This window comes from Kogia breviceps, chromosome 17, assembly GCF_026419965.1.
Source record: "Kogia breviceps isolate mKogBre1 chromosome 17, mKogBre1 haplotype 1, whole genome shotgun sequence".
Classification (NCBI taxonomy): Eukaryota; Metazoa; Chordata; class Mammalia; order Artiodactyla; family Physeteridae; genus Kogia; species Kogia breviceps.
The window spans coordinates 37,784,879-37,809,739 of NC_081326.1; the positions used below are offsets into that span (position 1 = coordinate 37,784,879).

Sequence of the window (24,861 nt, forward strand, 5' to 3'; positions counted from 1 at the left end):
TGTTCCAAGCTCAACCAATGTAATTATAATTTTAAATAGTCACGTAATACTCTAGTATATGCATTGAAATTCATGTAATTGTATGTCTATTGACTATTCAGGTTTTCTGTTATTAATAATATTGCTGTCAACCATTTTATGCACAAAGATGTGTTTTTCCTTTTGGTGAGATTATTGCCTTAAGACAAATTTCCTTAGTGTTTCTAAAAATTCCATTGATATTGTTTTACAAAGGATCATGTAACTTTATCACTGGCATTGTCTGTGGCTTCCTTTTACATGCATTTGCCAGTACTGTTGTTATTGCTTTCCATTTTTACTCAGTTTTTTTTGTGTGTGTTAGTCAACCTTCTATGCATAGGTTTTTTTCTTACAAAATGAGAATTTTTGCTTATTGAAGAGATGAAAATAATGAATAATGAAGTGACTCAAATTTTATTTTAGATTTCTTTGACAGTTGTGGTGTCACGATTCATATAATTTGGTTTTATCTCCATTGTCCATGTTCAGAGAACTTATTCTGAATGGTGCTTCTCAGTGTCTCATTTTTTAGCAATATATGCAGATGAGCTTTATAGCAGTAGTGCTTAACTAGAGGCTTGTATCTGCAGCTTTCAGAGCACATGTATGCCTTGGTCTCATCCTAGACATTCTGTTTCATTTGGTTTAGAATGAAGCCAAGCATTTTCTGTTTTTAGGAAATTCCACAGTTGATTCTGATACCCATCATTGTTTGAGAATCACCACTTTGGAGATTTTACATATTAGTTACTCTGTATATCGCCCAGTCTCCAGTTGCTTAGAAATCATTCACAAATATTTCTTTTTTATTACTTGCCAATTTAATACAGTGTAATAATCCTAAATCAGCAAATGTTAACCAATACTAAGTCAGAATCTAGTTTTTCATTTATTTTTTTGCACTTTGATTTTTGTTTTTTGTTTTAGTGAAATGGGCATAATAGTGTTGTGGTTTTATTTGATTATAGACATACTTTGTTTCCTTATATCCTTTGCCTAAGGGATGTGATTTTGTAATTCAATCCTATTTGTAATTACTGACATTGCTTAGAATTAACTCTTATATTCCCATTAGAATCTATTTTTCTGATAATACTGAGAAAGTAATGTTAGTTATTTTTGACTCAGCAATATGCATATTAATGTCTTCTAAACAGTGTAGGGTTAAGGAATTTCTATTTGAACTTAAAACTAAAATTCATCTTTTTGTTTACAGGGCATGTCTTTCACTTCAGAATGGTTTGCAGAGTATTTGCAATCATCAGCAGCTGCTTGTTGGGTATGTTTGAATTTCTAGAAAATAATTTTATTTCATTTCAAAGAATTGTGATACCATTTTTTTCCCCAGTTAATAAAACTTTTCTCTCTAAGTAGGTATATCTCCTTGGTCATTTTCTGTAAGAAAAATAAACACTTTCTAAGTGGACTGAAAGAGAATACTAAAGAAAATGTTATTCATTTCACATTTCATTATTCGTAAATTGAATGTGTCCAAACTTATTCAGCAGAAATTGAATGTTAGGGGAAACTGATTCATACTATCATTTAGTAAATGTTTATTGATGACCTAGTGTATGCCAGGCCCTGTTCTCAAATCTTTAAGTTATCTATTTCAGGAAAAGGCAGAGAAAAATCCCTCGTGGAACTATATTGTAAGTAAATGTTAGGTGGAGCTAAGTGCTATGAAGACAAATAAATCAGGATAAAGAGCATAGAGAGTAGAAGGTGGTGCTATTTTATGGAGGGTGGTCAGGACAGGCATCTCTGGGAGCGTGATATTTGAGTAAAGATCTGAAAGAAGTATAAGAGAGCCTTGTAAATATCTAGGGGAAGAGTATTCTAAGCAGAGACTACAGCAAGTGCGGAGGTCCCAAAGCAGTTCTCTGGTGTTCATGCTAAAGAAACAGGAAGGAGACCTGAGTGGCTAGAGGAGAGTGAGCAGGGAAAGTGGAGAGATGAGTTCACAGATGAAGGGAGTGACTATGGTGAGGACTTGGAGTTTACTGGAAGGATTATAGAGGATTTTGTGCAAAGAAAGACAATGGTTGACCTCAGGTTTTGAAAAGATCACTCTAATATGGAGAGCAGATTTTGTTGGGGCAAAGACAGAAGCAGGGGGACCATTTAGGAGAGTATTAGAGTAATCCAAGTGAGAGAAAGTGGACTCGTGGACAAGGGTGGTGCCATGGAAGTGTGAGAAATGTTTAGCTTCTGGATATACTTTCAAGATTGAGCCAGCAGGATTTAATGATGAGCTGGATACGAGAAGGGAGAGAAAGAATATTACTGCAGTGATTTTTATATGAATAACTAAAACTGGAATGGTCTTTTCCTGAAAGGGAAAACTGAAAAAGAAGTTTGAGAGGCAAACTCAACACATGATCTTATTTTGCTGTTCATAAACAAATTACTTAAAATGGATTAGATTTATATGCATAAGCTCTGATATAGGAACAAATTATTCTCTCAAAAATAATTATTCTACATAATAGTTTTTTTAAATGTCATGCTGTTAGTTCTTCTTTTACTTGCTTGTCTTTATATTTCCACCTAAAATTTACAGTTAAAATGTACAAATTATTTATCTGCCATATAGAAAGTTCTTTTCTACTTAAATTAGAGGAAAGGTATTAAAAGCAAAAGAATATCCAAAAAAAGAATTTGCAGAATAGGTAAAGTTAAAACTGAGCATAATTTTTATGTCACCTTTTGCTTAGGATGTTAAAGTCCATACATTTCTTTGTCATTGCTGTCTTGTAGGTGTATGCCAATCTAACATCTTGCCAAGCTCTTGGAAATATGTGTGTGATGAATATGAATTCTTATGACTCTACCACTTTTGATGCATGTCGACTGTTTCAGTTTATCTTTGAAAATACTGCTGGACTGGGCACTGTTCATTCTGTTTCATTTTGGTAAGGCTATTCTAATTGATGAACCATCATTTTGAAGAAATTCAGTGCAATTACTTTCACAAATACGTATTAAGAATTGTTCCACATTATTAAAACAATTGTGTTTGTTTATAGGAGACAGAATCTTCCATGGCTTTTCTATGGAGACCAGCTAGGATTAGCACCTCAAGTACTCAGTACTACACCTATTCCAACAAATTTCAGTTTTAAAGGGGAAAACCAGGTACAAGTCACTATATTATTGAAGGATAACTACATTTTGATTTACAATTTTAAAAGGTAACAAGAATATTACTAGTCATAATTCTTGATAGGCTTTTAAAAATTTAATTACTAAACTAAATCTAAATATTAAGTGCTGAGGCACTAAACAATATAAAGTTTAGCTGCCTTACTTGAGTATATGATACCTCTGGATTATGTCGTAATGGCAGCAAGTGGTACTTGTGGGGTTGAGAAGGACAGTTTTCATCACCAAATGCAAAGCCATCTCTGTCCTGTATCTCCACATGTTTAAAAAGGGCTTCCAAAGATTGACTGGGATGCTTATGCCTTTCCTTAGCACTTTACAGCTCCAAATTCTTACCTCAACTTTTTGACCTTCCAGAATGAAAAAACAGATTTTTCCCTCCCCTACTCACCCCCCATACACACACACACACACACACATGTACACACACACACACACACATTTAACAGGTTTGAAAAGAAGTTATCTGTCACCAGCACTGCCTCTCAATTCTGAAATAATAGTTTTTGTGCGAAAACCCAGTCCATTTATTTTGGTGTGTTTAATCATAGAGATACTTAGATTAATGTTGCTTCAAAATAAAGATAGTTGAATTCAATATTTGATCTCTGGAAAAAGAAAAGATCAATCAACAGTGAAAAAAAATATAGACTATTTTACTGAATATATACTCTGGAAGTCTAAACTCTGAAAGTTTGTGTAGACTGTTATATGTAATATATATATTTATAGAGTTTCAGAGTATGTGACATTATTTTATTCTTGTTTTTCTTTAATCAGAATACAAAACTGAAGTTTGTTGCTGCTTCTTATGATGTAAGAGGAAATTTTCTCAAGTGGCAAACTTTAGAAGGAGGTGTTTTACAGGTGAGTATGATTCTAGCTAGAGAATTCCTAACGTGTCTTATTTTTGACTGAGGCAGAGATGAGGAAAAAACTAGATATTGCTTGGATAGAGCATCAGTTGCTTGGTAGAGTTGATTTTTTCATGTGTTTTAAATTGGAATTTCTTAAAACTACTTTAAGTTATGACTTATAACAAAGATGCTCCCTTAACTTTTCATTCCCTTGATACATTGAATGAGTATTATATAAAGTATATGTCCATATTGAGTGTTGAGAACCCTTGACTATAAGCAAAGAAAACATTTGTGAGAGGTATTTATCAGTTGTATTCTTTTGCTGTAGCTTTGTCCAGACACAGAGACAAGACTAAATGCTGCTTATTCCTTTGGAACAACCTATCAACAGAATGTAAGTTGGAACTATTTTAGGCAGTCTGTATTTTAGCTTCATTTTTTCACATCAGCAATAATTGGAATATCTTTGAATTTTTGAAATTGGAAATTTTTTGTAGTAATGAATAATTTCACCAATTGATATAGTTTTTATTAATCTAATCAGCATGAAAAGAGTATCTTGTCATAGATAGAGTCTTAAACATCATAATCAATTGTTTATTTACTTCTAGGCATATAGGTCATAAAAATAATCTCTACTTTTGAGCATTTTAGAATAAAGCAAAAGTATTACTTCATTTTTTTTTTTTTTTTTTTTTTTTTTTTTTTTTTTTTTTTTTTTTTTTTCGGTATGCAGGCCTCTCACTGTTGTGGCCTCTCCCATTGCGGAGCACAGGCTCCGGACGCGCAGGCCCAGCGGCCATGGCTCACGGGCTTAGTTGCTCCGCGGCATGTGGGATCTTCCCGGACCAGGGCACGAACCCGTGTCTCCTGCATCGGCAGGCGGATTCTCAACCACTGCGCCACCAGGGAAGCCCTACTTCATTTTTAATGAACTTCAATAAAGTGTTATCACTCCCTCTTCCCTCTACCCTCCAGAAACAAATAAAAATGCTTTCCTTTTCTCTCCTTCCATGCTTTCCTCCCTCCCTCCCTGACCTTCCTTCCTTTGGTAATGTATTTTAAAACTACAGTATGGTACAAAGGAATATTATGAGCCATTAAACGTTTGAAAGAAATTTCACTAGCCTACAAAAATACTTCTTGATAAAATGCATATACATACACCATAGAACAAAACTGTGCTTCCAGTTTTGTTAAAACCGCAATGAAAAATACTATCAGGGGAAACAGATTAGAAGAAGATAAACATTTTTAATGGTGGTTATCTCTGAGTGGCGGGATTATAGGTGATTTTCTCTCTTTTTTATATTTTCCAAATTTTCTATCATGAACGTGAATTTAATTTAATTATCAGAAATGACTTCTATGTTATTTTTTTTAAATGCTATTGTGTGTCTACCTTGGGCCAGGAGAATCAACACTTGTTAAATGCCCACTGCTGTATGCTCAGCATTTTATCATTTTTATCTCATCTGATCCATGAAATAGCTATGTGAAATACATATTGTTTGTGTTTTATGAATGAGGAAATGGTGCTCAGTAAGATTAGGTAGTTTACTCAAGGTGTTGCATCACGTAAATGTTCTGTTAGGCTTGAAAATCATGTTTTTCTTATTGAACCTGGTTGCCTCTCAAGGAGTTCATAGCCTGGTAGAGAAAACAGCTATATAGACAGACAAAGAATTGCAAAGAATGTGATGTGTTGTTCTATAGATACGAACAAGGTACCATGTTGGTCCAAAGGAGGGTTCATTAGCAGTTCCTAGGGAAATATGGAAAGGCTTTACAGAGTGAGTGATACTTGCGCTTGTAGAATGAATATGAGTTTGCCAGGAGAGCACAGTGGGGAAGGGAATGTCAAACAGAAGCACCATTTGCAGTGTTAGAGAGATGTAGAATAACATAGCATATTTAGAGACTGTAAGTAGATTAGTGTGACTGGACCATAGACAGAGAGGGAGCAGTGGGAGATAAACCTGGCTCTGTTAAGGGGAGCCAGATCATAAACAGCAGTGTACATCAGGAGAAAGAATTGGGACCTCATCCCGTAGGATAGGAGTTTTTAAACCTTTTCACTGTACTGTTGAGAATGAATGGGTTGTAGGGCAAGATCCAGGTGGTTCTTTGCTGTTAGTTATTTTGGCCCTTGTAAAAGAATCATACATAGTATGCATGTTTTGAAAGACCCATGGAAATGTGTATAAACAAGATAACTGAAAGATATTTCATTTTACAATTAAAAAGAACTTTTAGGGCTTCCCTGGTGGCGCAGTGGTTGAGAATCCGCCTGCCGATGCAGGAGACGCGGGTTCGTGCCCCGGTCTGGAAAGATCCCACATGCCACAGAGCGGCTGGGCCTGTGAGCCATGGCCGCTGAGCCTGTGCTCCGCAATGGGAGAGGCCACAACAGTGAGAGGCCCGCCTAGCACAAAAAAAAAAAAAAAAAAGAACTTTTAAAGATAATAAATATGCTTTCTAATTTTCAATTTGGATACTTTCATTTTTCATTTTATTTTCCAGTGTGAGATTCCTGTCTCTAAGATCTTAACTGACTTCCCCATGCCTACGTTTTATGATGTGTACCTTGAATATACTGATGAAAATCAACACCAATATATTTGGGCTGTGCCTGTGTTAAACTTAAATCTTCAGCACAATAAAATATTTGTGAACCAAGGTAAGGAATCCATACATACCACTCTTTCTCTGAGCTGAAATCAATAAACCAGGCAACCAACATGATAATTTAATAAATCACAGATTATAAGAATGGTCATAGATTCTCTCTGAGTATAAGTTTCTATATAGCATGCCTAAAAGTAAAACAGTAAGGTTGCGGGTATATTTAGAAATTTTTACTAAATATATCAGGCTTATTATTAAGAAATTATGTTATTGCTAAAAGTGTATCCTGAGAAAAATTAGTAGAACTGTAAAATCAGGGCTAATTTTAATAGAAAAATTAGTAGAACTGAAAAAGTTCTCCTTGAGAGACATCTTGAAGAATTGAAGGTATTTTTTAAATGCTATCTTTTTTTATTATTATTATAAAAGACAGTAGCTCTGGCAAGTGGCTTCTGACTCGGCGCATTTTCTTAGTGGATGCACTAAGTGGAAGAGAAAATGACCTAGGAAGTCATCCAAGATTAATTCGAGTTGCTACCCAAATATCACTGAGGTAAACAAACGTCTAATGCACTAAATGAGGCTTGGAGTATATGGGAAAATGTGGTAGTGAAAGTATTGTCCTGTAATTATCAGATGAAAACAATAAGAACCCCTGAACTGGAACAATACATACTGTGTTTTTAGATGTCCCGATAGATTGGGATACACTAATAGAGGGGAGAATTACATCAGAAGAGATTAAGGACTTTTGCCAAAATTCATATTGTAGGCTCACTCTAGACCTGCTAAATTAGAATGGGTTGAGAGGGGGAAAGTAAAGATCAGTGGGCTGAAGCAGGTATGTTAGAGCCTGCCAGGTGATTGCAGCAGGCAGGCCTCCTCCGGCTCCATCTCCTTTAACAGCTACTGTTCTAGGTTGGCCCTCATTAATTATCAATACCTCACTCTTCCTAGGATACTTTTTAAAAAAAATAAATTTATTTTTGGCTGTGTTGGGTCTTCCTTGCTGTGCACGGGCTTTCTCTAGCTGCAGCGAGCGGAGGGTACTCTTCATTGTGGTGCACGAGCTTCTCATTGCGGTGGCTTCTCTTGTTGTGGAGCATGGGCTCTAGGTGTGTGGGTTTCAGTAGTTGTGGCTCGCAGGCTCTAGGGCACAGGCTCAGTAGTTATGGAGCATGAGCTTAGTTGCTCTGCGGCATGTGGGATCTTCCTGGATCAGGGATCGAACCTGTGTCCCCAGCATTGGCAGGTGGATTCTTAACCACCGCGCCACCAGGGAAGTCCCTTCCTAGTATACTTTAATGATGACCCTGCCTTAGGGTAGTGCCTTGCAGCCCTTATGTGTCTTCTCCAGTGTGAGATTCGTATCTCTAAGACCTTAACCAGCCTTCCCACTCCAATATTTTATGATGTGCACCTTGAATACACTGATGAAAATCAACACCATCTTCTTTCTGGCACTTCAACATACATTATTTTTTTCACTTTGATTTTTATGATAATCTTATGAGGTAGGCAGTACAGAAGTTTTGTCATATACCTTGCTGAAATTCAACTGTGCTGTTTTTAGCAGTCCCTCAATCTAATGTAGTATCCCTAGTGAAAATGAAATTGAAACTAGTCACACTCGATTTGCTCTTGGAGAAACTATGCTGGCCACTGCTGCTTGGCCTTTTCCTTTCTGAGTTTACAAACTGTACATTACTAATGCGTTGAATTCAGCAAAATGTACCCCATTATGTGCCCTAAACAGTATTAGATATGACACAGTATTTTGTTAAGAATTCATCTTCTTTGAAAATTAGGATATTATCTGCCTTTCTCTAGGCTTCATGTAACACTTCTCTTTTGAGTAGTCCTCAAAAGTGGTGCACAGTACTTCACTGATTTCATTTGTAAACTTCATAGGACCTAGATCAACAAGAGTTTCTAATTTGTCTCAGAGGTTATATTTTTTTTTTTGATTTTTTTTTTAGAGGTTATATTTCAATATAAAGTTTTGACCGCTTCAAATAGCCTATATTGTTACCATTAGTTTATGTTTGACCTCTAGTTTTTAGTAACTGGTAGTTCTGAGATCACCAAGACTATCCATATCCAATTCAGAAGAAACAGTAAGTTAAATGTATGTTTAAGGGCCTAGATGTATTTATAACTAAAAATGAATTTTCTTTTAAACAGTATCCGCCTTGTACCCAACACAAAAAATGGAAATATCTACACTCCCTTAATTACCATTGCCTACAGTGACATTGATATCAAAGATCCCAACAGCCAGTCTGTGAAGGTGAGTTCCTTCCTAATCATTGCCTCTCTATGTGTTAGTATAATGCTGATAGAGTTTGTGTTATGGTCAAAAGACAATTAGTCCTTTTTAAAGTTTTAAATAAACATGGCACTTTATATAGTCGAGACTTAATTATTTTTTACTAACAGTGGTAAGAGGTGAGTTCTTATGGATCCTGGGTATAAAAAAGCAAGAATTATGTTTGTCAGTAGACAGCATCACCAGCACCTGGGCCTCCCTGTTCAGTATCCTGGGGTATGCTGAGCCATGCAGCATCTGCTCCTGTCCTCTTTGGCCACCTTGCTTCCGTTAAGATTTTGCCTCCTTGACTAACTAAACCAGGAACTCAAACCTTAAGTGGGCATGTGTGTTCCTCTTCTCACCAGTCTTGCCCACTTGATAGAGACACGATTCAACAGGCAGAAAGAGAATCAAATTATCAGCTTTATAGCTAGTAGCACTAAACTGAGCTAGAGAATGCAGTTTGGACCTGCAGCCAATTAGTCTTCTGCTATTTCCCAACTCAGTTAAATTTAACCACAGAACTAAAATCCTCCCCTGCCTGGCAGGGCCTGTATATGGAAGCGATACCATGTGCACACTGAAAACAAGCTGCACCAAAGAGAATGAGCCTGGGAAAGGCCAAGCCGCACGACACACTTCCTCCTCTCTGCCTCGCCAGGCAGATGAAGCATCCCTGCTTTGATGAGGGGTAAATGAGAGGATAGAGATCAAAAACAGGCTAATCCTTCTATACTTCGTCCTCATTCCCTGTCCTCTCCAGAAACGTGAGAATTGGAAGGTGAGCATTCCTTACCTCCAAGACTCACTAATAGCTTTTTTTTTTTTTTTTTGCTATACACGGGCCTCTCACTGTTGTGGCCTCTCCTGTTGCGGAGCACAGGCTCCGGACACACGGGCCCAGCCGCTCTGCGGCATGTGGGATCTTCCCAGAACAGGGCACGAACCCGTGTCCCCTGCATCGGCAGGCGGACTCTCAACCACTGTGCCACCAGGGAAGCCCACTAATAGCTTTTAATTTCTTTTGTTTTACCTTTCTGAATTTTAATATTCCAGTTCTTCAGCCAGTGCTTTTGGCCTCTCTGCTGCGCTTGTACTTGTGCTCAGCTACTATTGCATTCAGGCTTTCATTAAGTGAAAAGTAGGCACATAAATAACTTTTCTCTGAAAGATTTCACATCCTCATTTGTATTACCCAATTTCATGTGAAAATTCGCTTCAATTGCCTGTATTTGTATACAGTATAGTGAGAGGAGAAGAAAATCCAGAAACATGCTCAGTAAAAATAAAAGACTGCCTGGTTTACGTCTTCCTGGAATGGTCATTCTTGGGTAATCAAGAATATATTTATCTTAATATAAAACACTTCCGGGTGTTTTCCTTAAATATTTTTCTTGTCCAAAATATTCTAAACTAAGTCTTGACAAATTGGAAAAAAAGAGAAAAAAAGTTGAGAGAATCATAAAGCCATATTGAGGAAGTCCACCTCAAATTCATTCTAATTGTAGAATGTACTACAGTTCTTTCATCATTTCTTAATTTCTCATGATAGCTATTGTAAAAGTTCTACATTCATTTTAAGTATCCAGCTACATCTCTGCTCTCTCACCAAAGGCAAATAACCTATCTTCGTATTTTACTGAGCAGATCAAAACCATCCAATATGAAGTCCTTCAGATTTCCTCTTTAATACTCAAGTATCTCTGTTTCATTATCTTTCCTAACTCCTGTTCCTATTTCTAAGAAAAAAGGACCCTTCCCCCTTTCTTAAGCGAATTTTCAACCTGTACTTGTTTAGGGTACTTCCTCCAGTATCCTGTTTCACCCACAGCCCTTTATTCAGCCAGCTTCTCTGCTGGTCCCTTTCCTTTACTTATAATACCCTTCAGGTTGCCCCATCTTAAAAACAAACTAACACAACCAAACAGTAAAATCTTCCATCAACTCTGCCAACTGTTCAGCTTGCTATCGTGTCTCTTTCCTTGATTTCCCAACCATTTATTTACTCTTTCATCATTTGCAGTTTTGCTCTTGCCATTTGCTTCCAAAACCTGTTTCATGCAGTCAGCAATGAATTCCACATACACTGGCTTTATTTCTTTAACTTGACACTTACACAGTTGACCCTTGAACAACATGGGTTTGAACTGCATGGGTCAACTTATACATGGGTTTTTTTTCTTTCTTCACTAAATATGTACCACAGCAGTACATGAAGTTGGTTGAATCCATGGATGCGGAGGGCCAACTCTAAAGTTCTATCTGGATTTTTGACTGCACGGGGGTTGGCGTCCCTAACCCATGCATTGTTCAAGGGCCAGTTGTACAACATTTGACACTACTGGTGACCTCCTCCTTGAAACTACCTGTTCATGACCTTGGTAAGACTTAGGTATCTTCCCTCTCCTACTTCTCACACTCCTGTTTCTCTTAACCCTTTACTGGTTCTTCTTTCTCCTGTCTCAATATAGTGGTATCCCTAAGATTCTTGTTCAGCCCTTTGATTAATCTGCCATCTTAGGCTGTGATTATTTAGCCAGTTGCTGAATTCTTGATACATAAGATCAGTCACACTCCTCAGTTACAGAAACCTATCAGAAAATGAAATATGGTTAATTTGGCTTGACTGCTATTAATGAACCTAACCTAGCTCCTAATGAAGCCCTCTTTCTTTAACATGTGTTCAAAAGGGATGTTTAAAGTAGCATGAATAATTCCCAAAAGCGTATTCATTTATGTATTGATACAAATAAGGGTCAACTCTAGTAACGTTGATAGTTCAAAAGTATGGCATTTATGGTAAAATTCAGCTATAAGTTATTTTTATAGTAAAAGTAGGTTTGTGTTATATAACTTCAGTATGGCTAATTTGCTTTCTTTTAAATATCAGGTTTCTTTCTCGGTCACATATGAAATGGATCAAGGAGAAGCACATGTCCAGACAGATGTGAGTTTATTTTAACCTGTTAAAAATACTTACAGTATATTTTTTAATTAAAAAAAAAGTTTTTACATGTACAGGAAAGTTGTCAAAATAAAGAGATTTGCAACATATCCCTCACCCAGTCTCCCCTAATGTTAGCACCTTACATGATGGTAGTACAGTGATCTTAATCAGAAAATTAATATTGATGTAGTCCTGTTAACTAATCTAAATACTCTTTGGATTTTACAGATTTTTTTCACTATCCTTCTTCTGTTTCAGGACCCAGTCCAGGGTCACATATTACTTCTAGCCACGTGTGTATCTTTAGATCTGTGACAGGTCCTCTGTCATTCTTTGTCTTTCATGACTGACACTGGTATTTTGGCCCTCAGTTGGGTTTATCTGATATTTTCCCATATTTTTCCATGACTAAAATGTAGTTTTAGCACAAATGCCACAAAAATGATGTTGTACCCTTCTCAGCAAATCATATCAGAAGATACTTGATGTCAGTGTATCTTATTAACAGTGATGTCAACCTCGATCATATGGCTAAGATGGTGTCCACAGAGTTCTCCACTGTATTTTTCCACTTGTAATTAATAAGTATCTTGTATCTTGTGAGGAAATGCTTGAGATTATGCAAATATCCTGCTCCTCATTATTCTTTTGCCCTCTAATTTTAGCACCCATTGTTAATTCTTGGCAGCAAAAAGTGTTACTGTGACATTTGTCTGATGGTGATTGTGTATTTCCATCATTTCTTCTATATTTGTTAATTCAAGTTCTACTATAAGGAGGAACTGTCCCTTTGTCCACATTGATTTATTTATTCAATTATTTATTTAAATCAGTATGGACTCATGGATATTTATTTATTCTAGCAATAATAATTAATTACTATCTATTTTCTTGCTCAAATTGTCCCAGATTTGACCATTGGGGGTTCCTTAAATTTGGCTCCTATGTCCTTTTAGCCACCTTCCACCACCATTTTTTGAGTACTTCTTTACTTTCTATTTACAGTATCTTTGAACATGGATGAAATTACATTATGAAATTACATAAATTCCAACATTTTTTTTTCCTGTAGATTGCTTTGGGCGTGTTGGGTGGACTAGCTGTTTTATTGTCTCTTTTGAAGACAGCAGGTTGGAAGAGACGCATTGGGAGTCCCATGATCGATTTACAGGTATGATCACAGGAATTTTTTAAGTATATTTTTATCTTTTGGCTATTTTATATCCTTCTAATAAGACACAGCTAGAGAATGAGTAAAAAGTTGCCTTGAGTTTCTCTGGTGTATATGACTATGAGAGGTGTATGCTCATTTCCCTCCCATGTTGCTGTGGGCCAGTCTGCACCCAACAGCAGAGCTGTTCTTGTTTCCTCACGTCCTCACCAATACTTGCTGTTTTTCAAGTCTTTCCATTTTTTGCCAATTTGGTGGGGTAAGTAGTATGTTACTCTGATTTAATTTTCATTTCTCTGATTACTCTTCATATGCTTTATTAGTCATTTGGGTTTCCCCTTCTGTGAACTTCCTGTTTATATCCCTTGCCCATTTTTCTAATTAAGTTTTCAGTTTTTCTTGTTTTTTAAACAAGTTTTTCTATTTTATTTATTTAGAGTTTTATGTATTTTCTAAATATAAATCCACTTTTGGTTTATGATGTTGAAATTTATTCTCCAAGAGTGATTCATGTGTTATTTTATCTACGTGTTACTTTGTTTAACAGAAACTCTTGATTTTAATATTGTCACATCTGAATAGGTTTTCATATTATGAAATGTGCTTTTAGGATCTTGTTTAGGAAAGCCTTCCCTATCTCAAGATCAAAAAGGTATTCGCCCATATTTTATTCTATTAACTTTATAGTTTCTCTTCTCAATTAATCTTTTTTAATGTTTGTTTTTATTTTTATCTATCATTTTTTTAAATATTTACTATGTGCCAGGCACTTTTTTAAGCGTTACATGTATAGTTCATTTAGTCCTCACAATAGCTCTATGAAGTTAGGTATTATTATCATTCCCATTTTATACGTGCTGAAATTGTGGCAGAGGTTAAGTAAGTTTCCTATTCATTTAATTTTTATAGTAACAAAGTAATAGATGGTATTTCCATTTAGCTGATTAAGAACATGTGAAAGGCACATAGTAAACTTGTTTGTGCTGGGATATATCTTCCTGACTCCAGAGCCAATGTGCCAAGGAATCAGAGGAGGGGGGCTTGATTTACTGTCTGGGATAGTCAAGAAAGGCTTCCAAGAGAAGTGAACTTTAAGCTGGGTTATCTGCGCATTCCACAAATAGTCACTGATAGCCTACTGTCTGAGTGCCAGGTGCTCTACTAGGCACTGGGGGGGTTGTGATAATGAGCAAAGAGAGACATGGTCTCTGCCCTCAGAGCTCACAAGAGTTTGCCAGAGAGAAGAAGGGAAGAATATTTGTAGAATCAATGCCCATTTCATTCCCCAAAACATTTGAGATGAAAGTGTGGAGTAGTTAATTATTGAGTAAGTGGTTGGAACTGGCAGATGAGGCTCAACATTTAATTTTTGTCTAGGTTGTAGAGGACCTTGTGAGTCAGGAATTTATATTTTAATAAGGCATCACTGTACATTTTTAAGAAGGAGAGTAACACAATCCAATTTACATTTTAGAAAGCCAACTCTGATGGTAGTATAGAGGATACATTGGAGAGAAGGATTCCAGACTCAAAGAAAATTAGGAAGCAGTTCTAAATTTCTTAGGTGGTGAAAGGTGAGAAGGGTTGAATAAGACAGAGGCTATTGGGAATGGATCAAAAGGTTAGGACCCAAAAGGTGTCTAGGAAGTGGCTGCAGTTGGTCTTTCTAACTGATCCACGTATACATGAAACAAGGCTTCAAGCTTGAGAAACTGGGTAAATAACATGTTATTAAAAGTAATAGTATAAATAGATAGTGTTTATAATGGCTGTAATTATCTTTTTAAATTGCAGACAGTTATGAAATTCTTGGTTTACTATGCTGGTGATCTGGCCAATGTTTTCTTTATCATCACTGTGGGAACAGGCCTTTACTGGCTTATTTTCTTCAAAGTAAGTGATTTTCTGAATTTAACCTAAGTGCCAATACCTGAATAACTTGTAAGCTTTCTTTATAAAGGAACTGTCTTTAGTTGAGGATATTTCTGATCAAGAGTATTGGGGCAAGTGCTAAACTCATGATTCCCTGAGTGTGCTGTGTTTATTGAGTGCATCACCACCTTCCTCTTTTATGCTTTCTTTGGGTTATAACTTGTGTTTAGTAAAAACTTTGTATGGTCATATTTAGCAGCGTAATTTTTATCATAGGCACAGAAGTCTGTCTCTGTTTTGCTACCAATGCCGGCTCAGGAAGAACGTTTTGTTACTTATGTGGGATGTGCTTTTGCTCTGAAGGTAAGTTTCAAAGCATGGGTTACTGAATTTAAAAGACCTGCTAATAAGCACATAAGTCTTTAAAATTAAACTGCTTTCAAAATCTTTGGTGTAAAATTTAGTTTAATTTTGGAAGAAAGCGTGAATTAATTCTGTTTTACTAGGAAGTCTACTTTTATTTATAATAGATATCTTATTCTGAAGATCTGCCTTAAATATTTTGTTATTATTTAATTTAACCTGTTAATTGAGAGTAAAAGGTACCATGCTCGATAAAGTGCTGAACTCTTAGCATTTGTTCTCTGCCTCCATATTCCTTTCCTCCTCTTCCCATGGCAACCCCCCTCCCTACTTCATTGTTCTGTTGATGGATATGAACCTCTTTACATGCTTCTGTGGTAGATCTCATCCACTTGTGTTGTGATTATTAAGTGTCTGATGTTCCCACTGATCTGTGAGCTCCATGAAGAGAGGAATCATCCCATACTTAGATTTTTATCCCTTGTTTGATCAATAATGTACCTACTAGGAAGAAGCCTTAGTTTAAACATATTCCATAAATGAAGATACCACAAATAGGGAAAAGAAACCAAAAGTGAGAGCATGCTAAAACTTCAATTAGGACTTCTTTACTTATAAAGAAGTTAGATGATCTAGAAAACAAAGTATGCTTTTGGAAACCTTGGGAAAGAGAGACAATTAATGCAAGATCCCTGTATGAGGAGGAGGTAGTGTGTCTCCTTTCATATCCCTATTTCAAAGAAAGACAGAAAAAGGGAAGTCGAATTAATATGTATATAAAAATTCTGTGAATTTGGTGATTCCGTTATTTCGTGAGCTTCTATTGATCCCCTAATGGTATTACGACTTTGTAACTTGTGAAAATTATATATTCTTATGATTACAGTATGTTTGTTTCTTTTTTTTTTTTTTTGCTGTACGCGGGCCTCTCACTGCTATGGCCTCTCCCGTTGCGGAGCACAGGCTCCTGACGCGCAGGCTCAGCGGCCATGGCTCACGGGCCCAGCCGCTCCGCGGCATGTGGGATCTTCCCGGACCGGGGCACGAACCCGTGTCCGCTGCAGCGGCAGGCAGACTCTCAACCACTGCACCACCAGGGAAGCCCCTTTTTTTCTTGAAGTATAGTTGGTTTACAACGTTGTGCCAATCTCTGCTGTGCAGCAAAGTGACTCAGTTATACACAGAGACATTCTTTTTTTATATTCTTTTCCATTATGATTTATCACAGGATATTGAGTATAGTTCCCTGTGCTATACATTAGGATCTCGTTTATCCACTCTGTATATAATAGTTTGCATCTACTAACCCCAAACTGCCAGTCCATCCCTCTCTGCCGCACTCCCCTTGGCAACCACAAGTCTGTTCTCTATGTCTGTGAGTCTGTTTCTGTTTTCATAGATAAGTTCAGTTGTGTCATATTTTAGATTCCACATGTGATATTGTATGGCATTTGTCTTTCTCTTTCTGACTTACTTCACTTAGTATGATAATCTCTAGTTGCAGCCATGTTGCTGCAAATGGCATTATTTCATTCTTTTTTATGGCTGAGTAATATTCCACTGTATATAGGTACCACATCTTCTTTATCCATTCATCTGTCGATGGACATTCTTAAAGAATCACTGCTGGTTTCATAAGCAGGCTTAATGCAGATACTTTAAGGTGTTTTGTTTGTCATTCTCAGGCTCTGCAATTTTTGCATAAGCTCATCTCCCAGATTACCATAGACATATTCTTTATTGATTGGGAGCGACCTAAAGGAAAGGTTCTTAAAGCTGTTGAAGGTAATGAAAGTAACCATTTGTACCAAGATTCTTTTGCCACCATTGTAGAGCAAAGAAGGTGAAACTCTTTTACTCGTTTTATCTCCCCAACCAGGTGAGGGTGGTATTCGGAGTGCGACCGTTCCCGTAAGCATATGGAGAACATATTTTGTGGCAAATGAATGGAATGAAATTCAGACTGTGAGAAAAATTAACCCACTCTTTCAAGTACTTACTGTCCTCTTCCTTTTGGAGGTATAAACTGTTTGATGCAATTGTATACAACTTATGGGTACCTCATAAATGTTAATATAATTCCAGCTAAGTTTTCATGTCAGTGGAAGAGTTTTCTAAAGGTTAAAGTATTGTAATCAAGCCATTAAAAAATACACATAACATGAAATTTACCATCTTAATCACTTTACGTATACAGTTCAGTACTGTTAAGTACATTCCCATTGTTGTGCAGTAGTCTCTAGAATTCTGTTCATCTTTCAAAACTAAAACTCTGTGCCCATTAAACAACAGCCGTCTTCTCCCCTCTCCCCAGTGCCTGGAAACCACCATTCTACTTTCTGTCTCTTTGAATTTGTCTACTGTAGGTAAGGAGTGATTTTTAAACCACTGGTTTGTAGCAGAATCCCATATGAAGCTTTTGCAGAATACCTATGCCTTACCTCACCCCTCAAGATTATGTTCAATTCCGTAGCTCTGAGGCAAGCCCAGGTATCTGTATTTTAAGAACCCCCCCCCCATTATTCATATTCTCACTCCTGTATTAGAACCACTATTAGAAGGTTGAAATTTTCTAACAAAAATTGAACACCTACTATGGACTGTGTTCTGTCTTAAGAGCTGGGGCTGTAGCTTAACAAGACACACTGAATGGGTACATGCTTATGATCCCTTTACAGTTATTTCATGGGTCTGGGTAGAATTATTAAAGAATGATTCCGTACTGAATATGAGACTGAAATATGGAAACTGTATGAGTAACAGGTTTTCTCTAGAATTAGCTGCTGGGGTTTCCCTGGTGGCGCAGTGGTTGGGAGTCCGCCTGCCAATGCAGGGGACACAGGTTCGTGCCCCGGTCCGGGAGGATCCCGCGTGCCGCAGAGCGGCTGGGCCCATGAGCCATGGCCGCTGAGCCTGCGCGTCCGGAGCCTGTGCTCCGCAACGGGAGAGGCCACAACAGTGAGAGGCCCGCATACCAAAAAATTTAAAAAAAAAATAAAATAAAATAAAATAGAATTAGCTGCTTAAGTAAGGTTAGATATGAATTATTAACTTGTATGTCTATCTACCTTCCTTCCTTTTTCCTTCTTTCCTGCTTTTCTCCTTCCTTTCCTTTTTAAACCTAGAGGAATGTGTGTGTCCCTAGGATATATGAACACTGTCTCAAAAATGCATTTATAGTAGTGTTTTTTAAAGCTTTAAAAGGTGTTATGTGAGAAAAAAGTATTATAATGAAGTAAGTTTGGAAAACACTGGATTCAATAAAGTCATGTAGATTCCTTTACCATAAAACTTTCCAGAGCTTTTACTCTATGAGGGTGGAAGGCATGGAGGTGAGTATAATATACTAACTAAACTTATTTGATCATGGTTTCCTTTCATCAGAGATGGTATCTTCGATGGTATCTTCCTCAAAAGACATTTTGGAAAATACTGTTTTAAAGTATAAAAGGTGTTTTACATAGTTCCTGGCATATGTTAAAACTCATGAAATACTGGTTGTTCATTGGTAATTTACTGAAGAAAGCTTTATTCTCTTGACAGAAATTTTTGAGCTTTGTCTGTGTATATGATAATAAGGTTATATTTGGCCTTTAGTCATATTGAAGAGAATACCAAATGAACTAGCTAAATATTTTGTATTAAATACTTTGTAATTAAAATACTGGATAATTATTTTTATCTAGATTTTCTACCATTTATACAAACTTGAATACTTTAGTTTTTCAAGGTAAGGAGTAGAGAGGAGGGTCTCATTTTCAGACTAGAGGAGTTTTCTTTATGTCTGTTTAAATTATTTTTTCTTATTATTTCAGGTTGTGGGATTCAAGAACTTAGCATTAATGGACTCATCTTCTAGTCTTTCCAGAAGCCCACCTAGCTACATAGCTCCTTATAGCCGCATTTTGAGATATGCTGTATCTACCGTTCTTTGGCTAGTCGTTGGAATTATACAGGTAACAAGAGATTGTTCTTTTAAGCAACATTGTCTCTCTATATTTTTAACTCTGTTTACATGCTAATCCTCAAATATTGACCACAACATGATTTCTATAGTATAAAGAAGGTGACAAGAACAACAATAATAATAACTAATAGCTAATCTTTACTTAGTATGATAATCTAGGCACTGTGTTAATTAACTGCATTACACAAATTAACTTAATCTTTATAGTAGCCCTCAGAGATAGATTCTTTTAGGATCCTCGTTTTATAGCTGAGGATGCTGAGGCACAGAAAGGTTAAATATTTACCTAAAGTCATGCAATTAGGAATTGGCAGAACTGGAATTTGAACCCAGGCAATCTGATTTCAGAGTTCATTTCTTATCAGTAGTGAGACTCTGAAGGGTCTTTCAGAGTCTGCAGCTTTCTAGTCACAGGGTTTAGTTTATATATAATGATAGGAATTGCTAAGGTACCCTTAATCTTTTCTTTTCTTTTGAAATGTAACTTATAGTTTACATTTATTTATATATCATTGAATCTTTCAAAAACCAGTACCCCTTCTGAAATCTTCTTTGAAATATTTATTGAAATAGCTGAAACTAAAAATAAATCTTCTCAGGTCCCAGGGCTCTAGCAGAGGATCTTTTCTATGCTTACTTCCCTTATCTTCTTAAAACTTTTTTAAAAAGAGTGAAAGGAAGAAAAGAAAGAAGCAGCAGCTACAGCGCTTAACTCTGATCTCTGCATTTCTTTCCTCTTGCTTACAAACACTCCCATGAGTGGGAAAAGGTGTTTTTTTTTTTTTAGTACGCGGGCCTCTCACTGTTGTGTTGTGGCCTCTCCCGTTGCGGAGCACAGGCTCCGGACACACAGGCTCAGCGGCCATGGCTCACAGGGCCCAGCCGCCCCGCGGCATGTGGGATCTTCCCGGACCGGGGCACGAACCCGTGTCCCCTGCATCAGCAGGCGGATTCTCAACCACTGCGCCACCAGGGAAGCCCTCTTTAACTTTTAAGTAAGCAGATGAAGGTGGGACCTCTAGAAAGAATAGGTTGAACTTCCTATAAACTGGAGAGCAAATATTTGCCTTAAAAGCTTATTTTAAAAGATCTTTGGGATTGAAATCCCAAAATTCCTACAGAATTGGACCCAGGTGTCATTCTGTAACTTAAGAATAGACTCTAAATTTGCATTTATTTTAAGTTGGTGAGACTTGTTCAAACTTGAAGCTATAGGATAGAGCTAGTGAGGGATAGTTTGACAATCAGAAAAGAAAAAGAAACAGAAATTAGGATTTGAAATAAAATTCGATTAAAAGAATACGGGGTTTGATTTTTTTCCCTTCCAGTTTTATTGAGATATAACTGACATACAATGCTGTATAAGTTTAAGGTGTACAGCATAATGATTTAACTTACACACATCATGAAATGATCACCACAGTAAGTTTAGTGAACATCCATCATCTCATATAGATACAAAATTAAAGAAATAAAAATATTTTCCCTTGTGATGAGAACTCTTAGTATTTATTCTCTTAACTTTTATGTATAACCTAAAACAGCGTTAATTATATTTGTCATGTTGCACATTGCATCTTTAGTACTTATTTATCTTATAACTGGAAGTTTGTACCTTTTGACTGTCCTTATCCAGTTCCCCCCACTTCCGCCTCCAGCCCCCACCTCTGGTAACCGGAAATCTCATCTCTTCTTCTAAGAGTTTGTTCATTTGTTCGTTTTTGATGTATAATTAACCTACAACACACTATGTTAGTTCCTGGAACACAGCATAGTGATTTGATATTTCTATACATTTCAAAATGATCACCATGATAAGTCTAGTTACTGGCTGTCAACCGTATTATGGGGTTTGATGTTTATCATCAGTATAATAGTAAGAAAATATTTATTTTTATATATACCAATATAAGTTTTTGTGAATAGATCAGATTTATCTGGGTGTAGAGAATTTAAAGGAATACCATCTGAAGCTTTTTGTATTGGTTGAGTACAACAATACAGAAACCCCAAATAGCAGTGGCTGAAATAAAAGTGACTTTTCTGTCTCCTGTGAGAAAGAAGAGCAGAGGTCAGCAATGCAGGGCCAGCAGGGTGGCTGCTGTCAGGCCCAGATGCCTGTTGTTCTGCTCTGCCCCTCAGGACTTCACCTCTAAGGTCACCTCGCAGTGCATAACAGCTGATGGAGTTGCAGGGGTGAGCCAGGGGAGAAGACCTCACCCTTTTTCCTCTTTACTTTTTTCACTTTGAGTTTTAACTGAAAACATTAAAACAGCTTAACTACTCATAATGAATTATGAAACTGTAATAGTTAAATTGTATTATCACTTACGAGGCATTTATTCTTCGTTATTTTGTAGACCTGCAAGAAAGTTTGTATACTTGTGTTGTTTTCTGTTCTGCATTTCAGATGAAGATTATTAAGAGAAAGTCTAAAAGTTTTATAAATCAAAACCCAACTGAGAAGTAAAATATAGAGAACAAAATTTATATATAGCTGAGCATAGGTGGTTTTTAGCTCACATTTTAGGTATGAAAACAATTTAGCTCATTTCACATGAAACACAAGCAGGTAAAGTAGTAAAGCTGAATCTTGAAAACCCCTGTCAGTTATTTTTAGCATGCCTCTTAATTTTTCTTTCACCTGGTTTCCTGTCTTGTGTGCCGGAGTCTCAAACAGAGCAAGTCTCGAACCAGTGATAAATGGGCCGTGATGGAAAATGTCAGCAAACACGAAAAAACAAATCCTGCCATAACTATGTAGTCCATCCAGACTGTTCAGCCACATACCCATAGATAAATCCAAGTATTGCAGAAAAGAATAATTCCCTGAAGGGCTTCCCTGGTGGCGCAGTGGTTGAGAGTCCGCCTGCCAATGCAGGGGACACGGGTTCGTGCCCCGGTCCGGGAAGATCCCACGTGCCGCGGAGCGGCTGGGCCCGTGAGCCATGGCCGCTGGGCCTGCGCGTCCAGAGCCTGTGCTCCGCAACAGGAGATGCCACAACAGTGAGAGGCCTGCGTACCTCAAAAAAAAAAAAAAAAAAGAATAATCCCCTGAAACCCCTGTTCAACTAGCTTCTGGCCCTTGTAATCCATTTGTGTGGGCAGCGAGCTCAGATGCTCCAGCATGACTGGATGAGGAGGCGGGCAGTGGGGCAAGGGCAGCCCCAACTCAAGGACCATAGGGGCTGGGGTCTGGTCCTGTGTGCAGATTGGTGGGCCTGCCGATCGGGGGAGTGCAATGGACACTCACGCTCTCCTCTATGAGAGCCCTTTCAGAAGTGTCTTTGACATCTCCTTGGTCAGAACTTGGTCACATGGCCACACTTCACTGCACTGTCAGCTGGGCAGCAGTGTGCCCACTCAAAGAAGGGGTCTGTCACTAAGGGGAAGGGAAAGGATTGTTCAGGCAGCAACTAGCTGTTTTGGGCACTACCGTCTAACCTCGTTCTTTGTTTCTCACTTTGCTATCACTTGATAGGAAAGTATTTCTCTCCATGGTCACATTCTCAAACTATCAGTGTTTATTCCTAAAATATCCATAAAAGTTCCTTTAGCCTATTACAGTTCCATAAATTTGTCTATACAAACTCTTCTTGATTCTCATAATATTAGGCTTTATTGTTCACTCCTTATATTTCCCCAAACCCAGCTTCTTCAATTTTTAAGTGGCATCTTTTAGTTTTTAAACTTTGAATGTTACTGTTTTTCATGTCATTTAAAGGAGTTTTAAAATGTGTACATAGAGTATTTAGGAAAGTCTTTTCAGTATTCACCTGCTATATTCATTTACCTATCTGAGTATATTTTATGTGCAAGGCACTGTGCTGAGCTCAAAGATACGCTGTAACAAGAACAAGTCACAGCTGTGACAAGTGCTGTGAAGGGCATCAGCAGGGAGATGAGATAGTGAGTAGAGGGAGAGGTAAGGGGAGTGGAAGTTAGGAATGCGACAGCAGGCGACAGCTTTGAATTGGGTGGTTAGGAAATGTTTTCCTTCTCTGAAGTGTATCTAAGAAGGCCTACAATGTAAACTTTTCTCTTGTGATTTATAAAACTTCCCTTTGTAGTATTGTTATTAAATCTATCTAAGAAAACACTTGAAACCATTCCATTTGAATGTTTAACACATTATCTGTAGTTGAAACAGAATACTTGACATATGCTTTTTATGTGCTACTCTATCAGAGAATATTAATTTGAAAAACAGCAATTTTTCTAGTGGCTTTTTGAATTTAGGAGATGAGCAGAATTGCAGAAACAGACCTAAATCTGGCCATTAATGCATTGGTTTATCCTAAAGCTTTTAAAGCCCCTTACTTCCTCCCCCTGTGTTTGTCCTATCTTATTTTAATGACACAGAAAAGTTTTTTTAAATTCAAAATAAGCTCCCTCAGTGAATCTTAACACAATTCCAAAGCACTCTTCCTTTGACAGAAGAATCAAAAATGATAAGTAGGATTTTATCCCACAGGAATTGTTTTTGGCCAATATGTTCTTGGTTGGAACTTCTTTTTTCTTATGACACTATACTGTGGCTATAAAAGAAAATTAAATCCTAAAATCTAATAAACATGAACTTGGCTTAATGTTTCAGATTGTGTTCTTTGCTGTCTTTTATGAGAGATTTGTAGAAGATAAAATTCGACAGTTTGTTGATTTGTGCTGTATGAGCAATGTAAGTACTTTCTGACTTCATCTTGCAACTGTTATTTCTCCCTTTTTAAAGGTCATGAGTAGGCTTTAAAAGTGATTTGCTATGATTGTATTTTTAGTCTGATTTCCACTGGTGGTTAATTCCAGAAATGGTTATAACAAGCTACAAGTTAATATTTACTGTCTTAATTTTTCCTTCTTTATTTGCAGTTTCTTAATTATGAATTGCTTATGCCACCAAACAGTTGACTCAGCCTGAAGTCCCTGAAAAGTTTTCATATATCAACCCTGTTTCTTCCTTTCTTGGGAGTGTCTCCAGTCTCTTTTGCATCTACTTTTTAAAATAACCTCATTATCCTTTATTATCTTATTATTCTCTTGTTTTGTTATGTCTTATTATGTCTTACTATGCCTCTATGTTTTCCAAGAATTAACCCTCATTATTTTGAGAGAAAGAAAGCAATTTTAAGAAGAACTTAATTTTTATTGTTTTGCAGATGAGTTGCTAACTGCTTTTTCTTCTCTTTTGATAGATATCAGTGTTTCTGTTATCCCACAGATGTTTTGGTTATTACATTCATGGTAGATCAGTACATGGGCATGCCGATACTAATATGGAAGAAATGAATATGAATCTTAAAAGAGAAGCGGTATGAATGTATTTTATATCTTCTTGTTTTTTAAGTTGAGAGATGGGTTCTCTTAATCTGGGATTTGTAGTAATCTTTTTAAAAAATCCTCATTGATGACTTTTGAAAGTTGCTAGGATACCAACTCATTACCCTGAACACTGAAAGGGAATGAATCAGATTCCATCCTACAGTTCTTTTATGGACTGTATTTCAAAGTAATCAAATAATTCATGAGGGAAAGATCTTCCTGTTGGAAGAAAGTAAAAGG

General features: G+C 36.9%; 1 protein-coding gene and 1 pseudogene across 5 annotated transcripts in view; one reads left to right on the top strand and one right to left on the bottom strand.

The window, feature by feature from the left end:
- The window catches only part of TMEM67 (transmembrane protein 67), a 62,213-nt gene that overhangs the window by 26,030 nt on the left and 11,322 nt on the right, over window positions 1–24,861 (top strand). For 4 of the 5 annotated variants that reach the window (XM_059042874.2, XM_067017954.1, XM_067017955.1 and 1 more), the window contains 17 exons: window positions 1,238–1,300; window positions 2,782–2,936; window positions 3,051–3,159; window positions 3,967–4,053; window positions 4,375–4,440; window positions 6,570–6,726; window positions 7,104–7,227; window positions 8,859–8,964; window positions 11,876–11,932; window positions 13,005–13,103; window positions 14,898–14,996; window positions 15,252–15,338; window positions 17,024–17,123; window positions 17,218–17,357; window positions 19,154–19,294; window positions 23,903–23,983; window positions 24,495–24,611. In XM_059042874.2, coding sequence (XP_058898857.2) covers window positions 1,238–1,300; window positions 2,782–2,936; window positions 3,051–3,159; window positions 3,967–4,053; window positions 4,375–4,440; window positions 6,570–6,726; window positions 7,104–7,227; window positions 8,859–8,964; window positions 11,876–11,932; window positions 13,005–13,103; window positions 14,898–14,996; window positions 15,252–15,338; window positions 17,024–17,123; window positions 17,218–17,357; window positions 19,154–19,294; window positions 23,903–23,983; window positions 24,495–24,611 — 1,788 coding nt within the window. The remainder of the gene's footprint in view (window positions 1–1,237; window positions 1,301–2,781; window positions 2,937–3,050; window positions 3,160–3,966; window positions 4,054–4,374; window positions 4,441–6,569; window positions 6,727–7,103; window positions 7,228–8,858; window positions 8,965–11,875; window positions 11,933–13,004; window positions 13,104–14,897; window positions 14,997–15,251; window positions 15,339–17,023; window positions 17,124–17,217; window positions 17,358–19,153; window positions 19,295–23,902; window positions 23,984–24,494; window positions 24,612–24,861) is intronic. The other variant, XM_067017953.1, reaches the window with a different exon arrangement.
- LOC131743913 (signal peptidase complex subunit 1-like) lies at window positions 21,912–22,434 on the bottom strand (annotated as a pseudogene).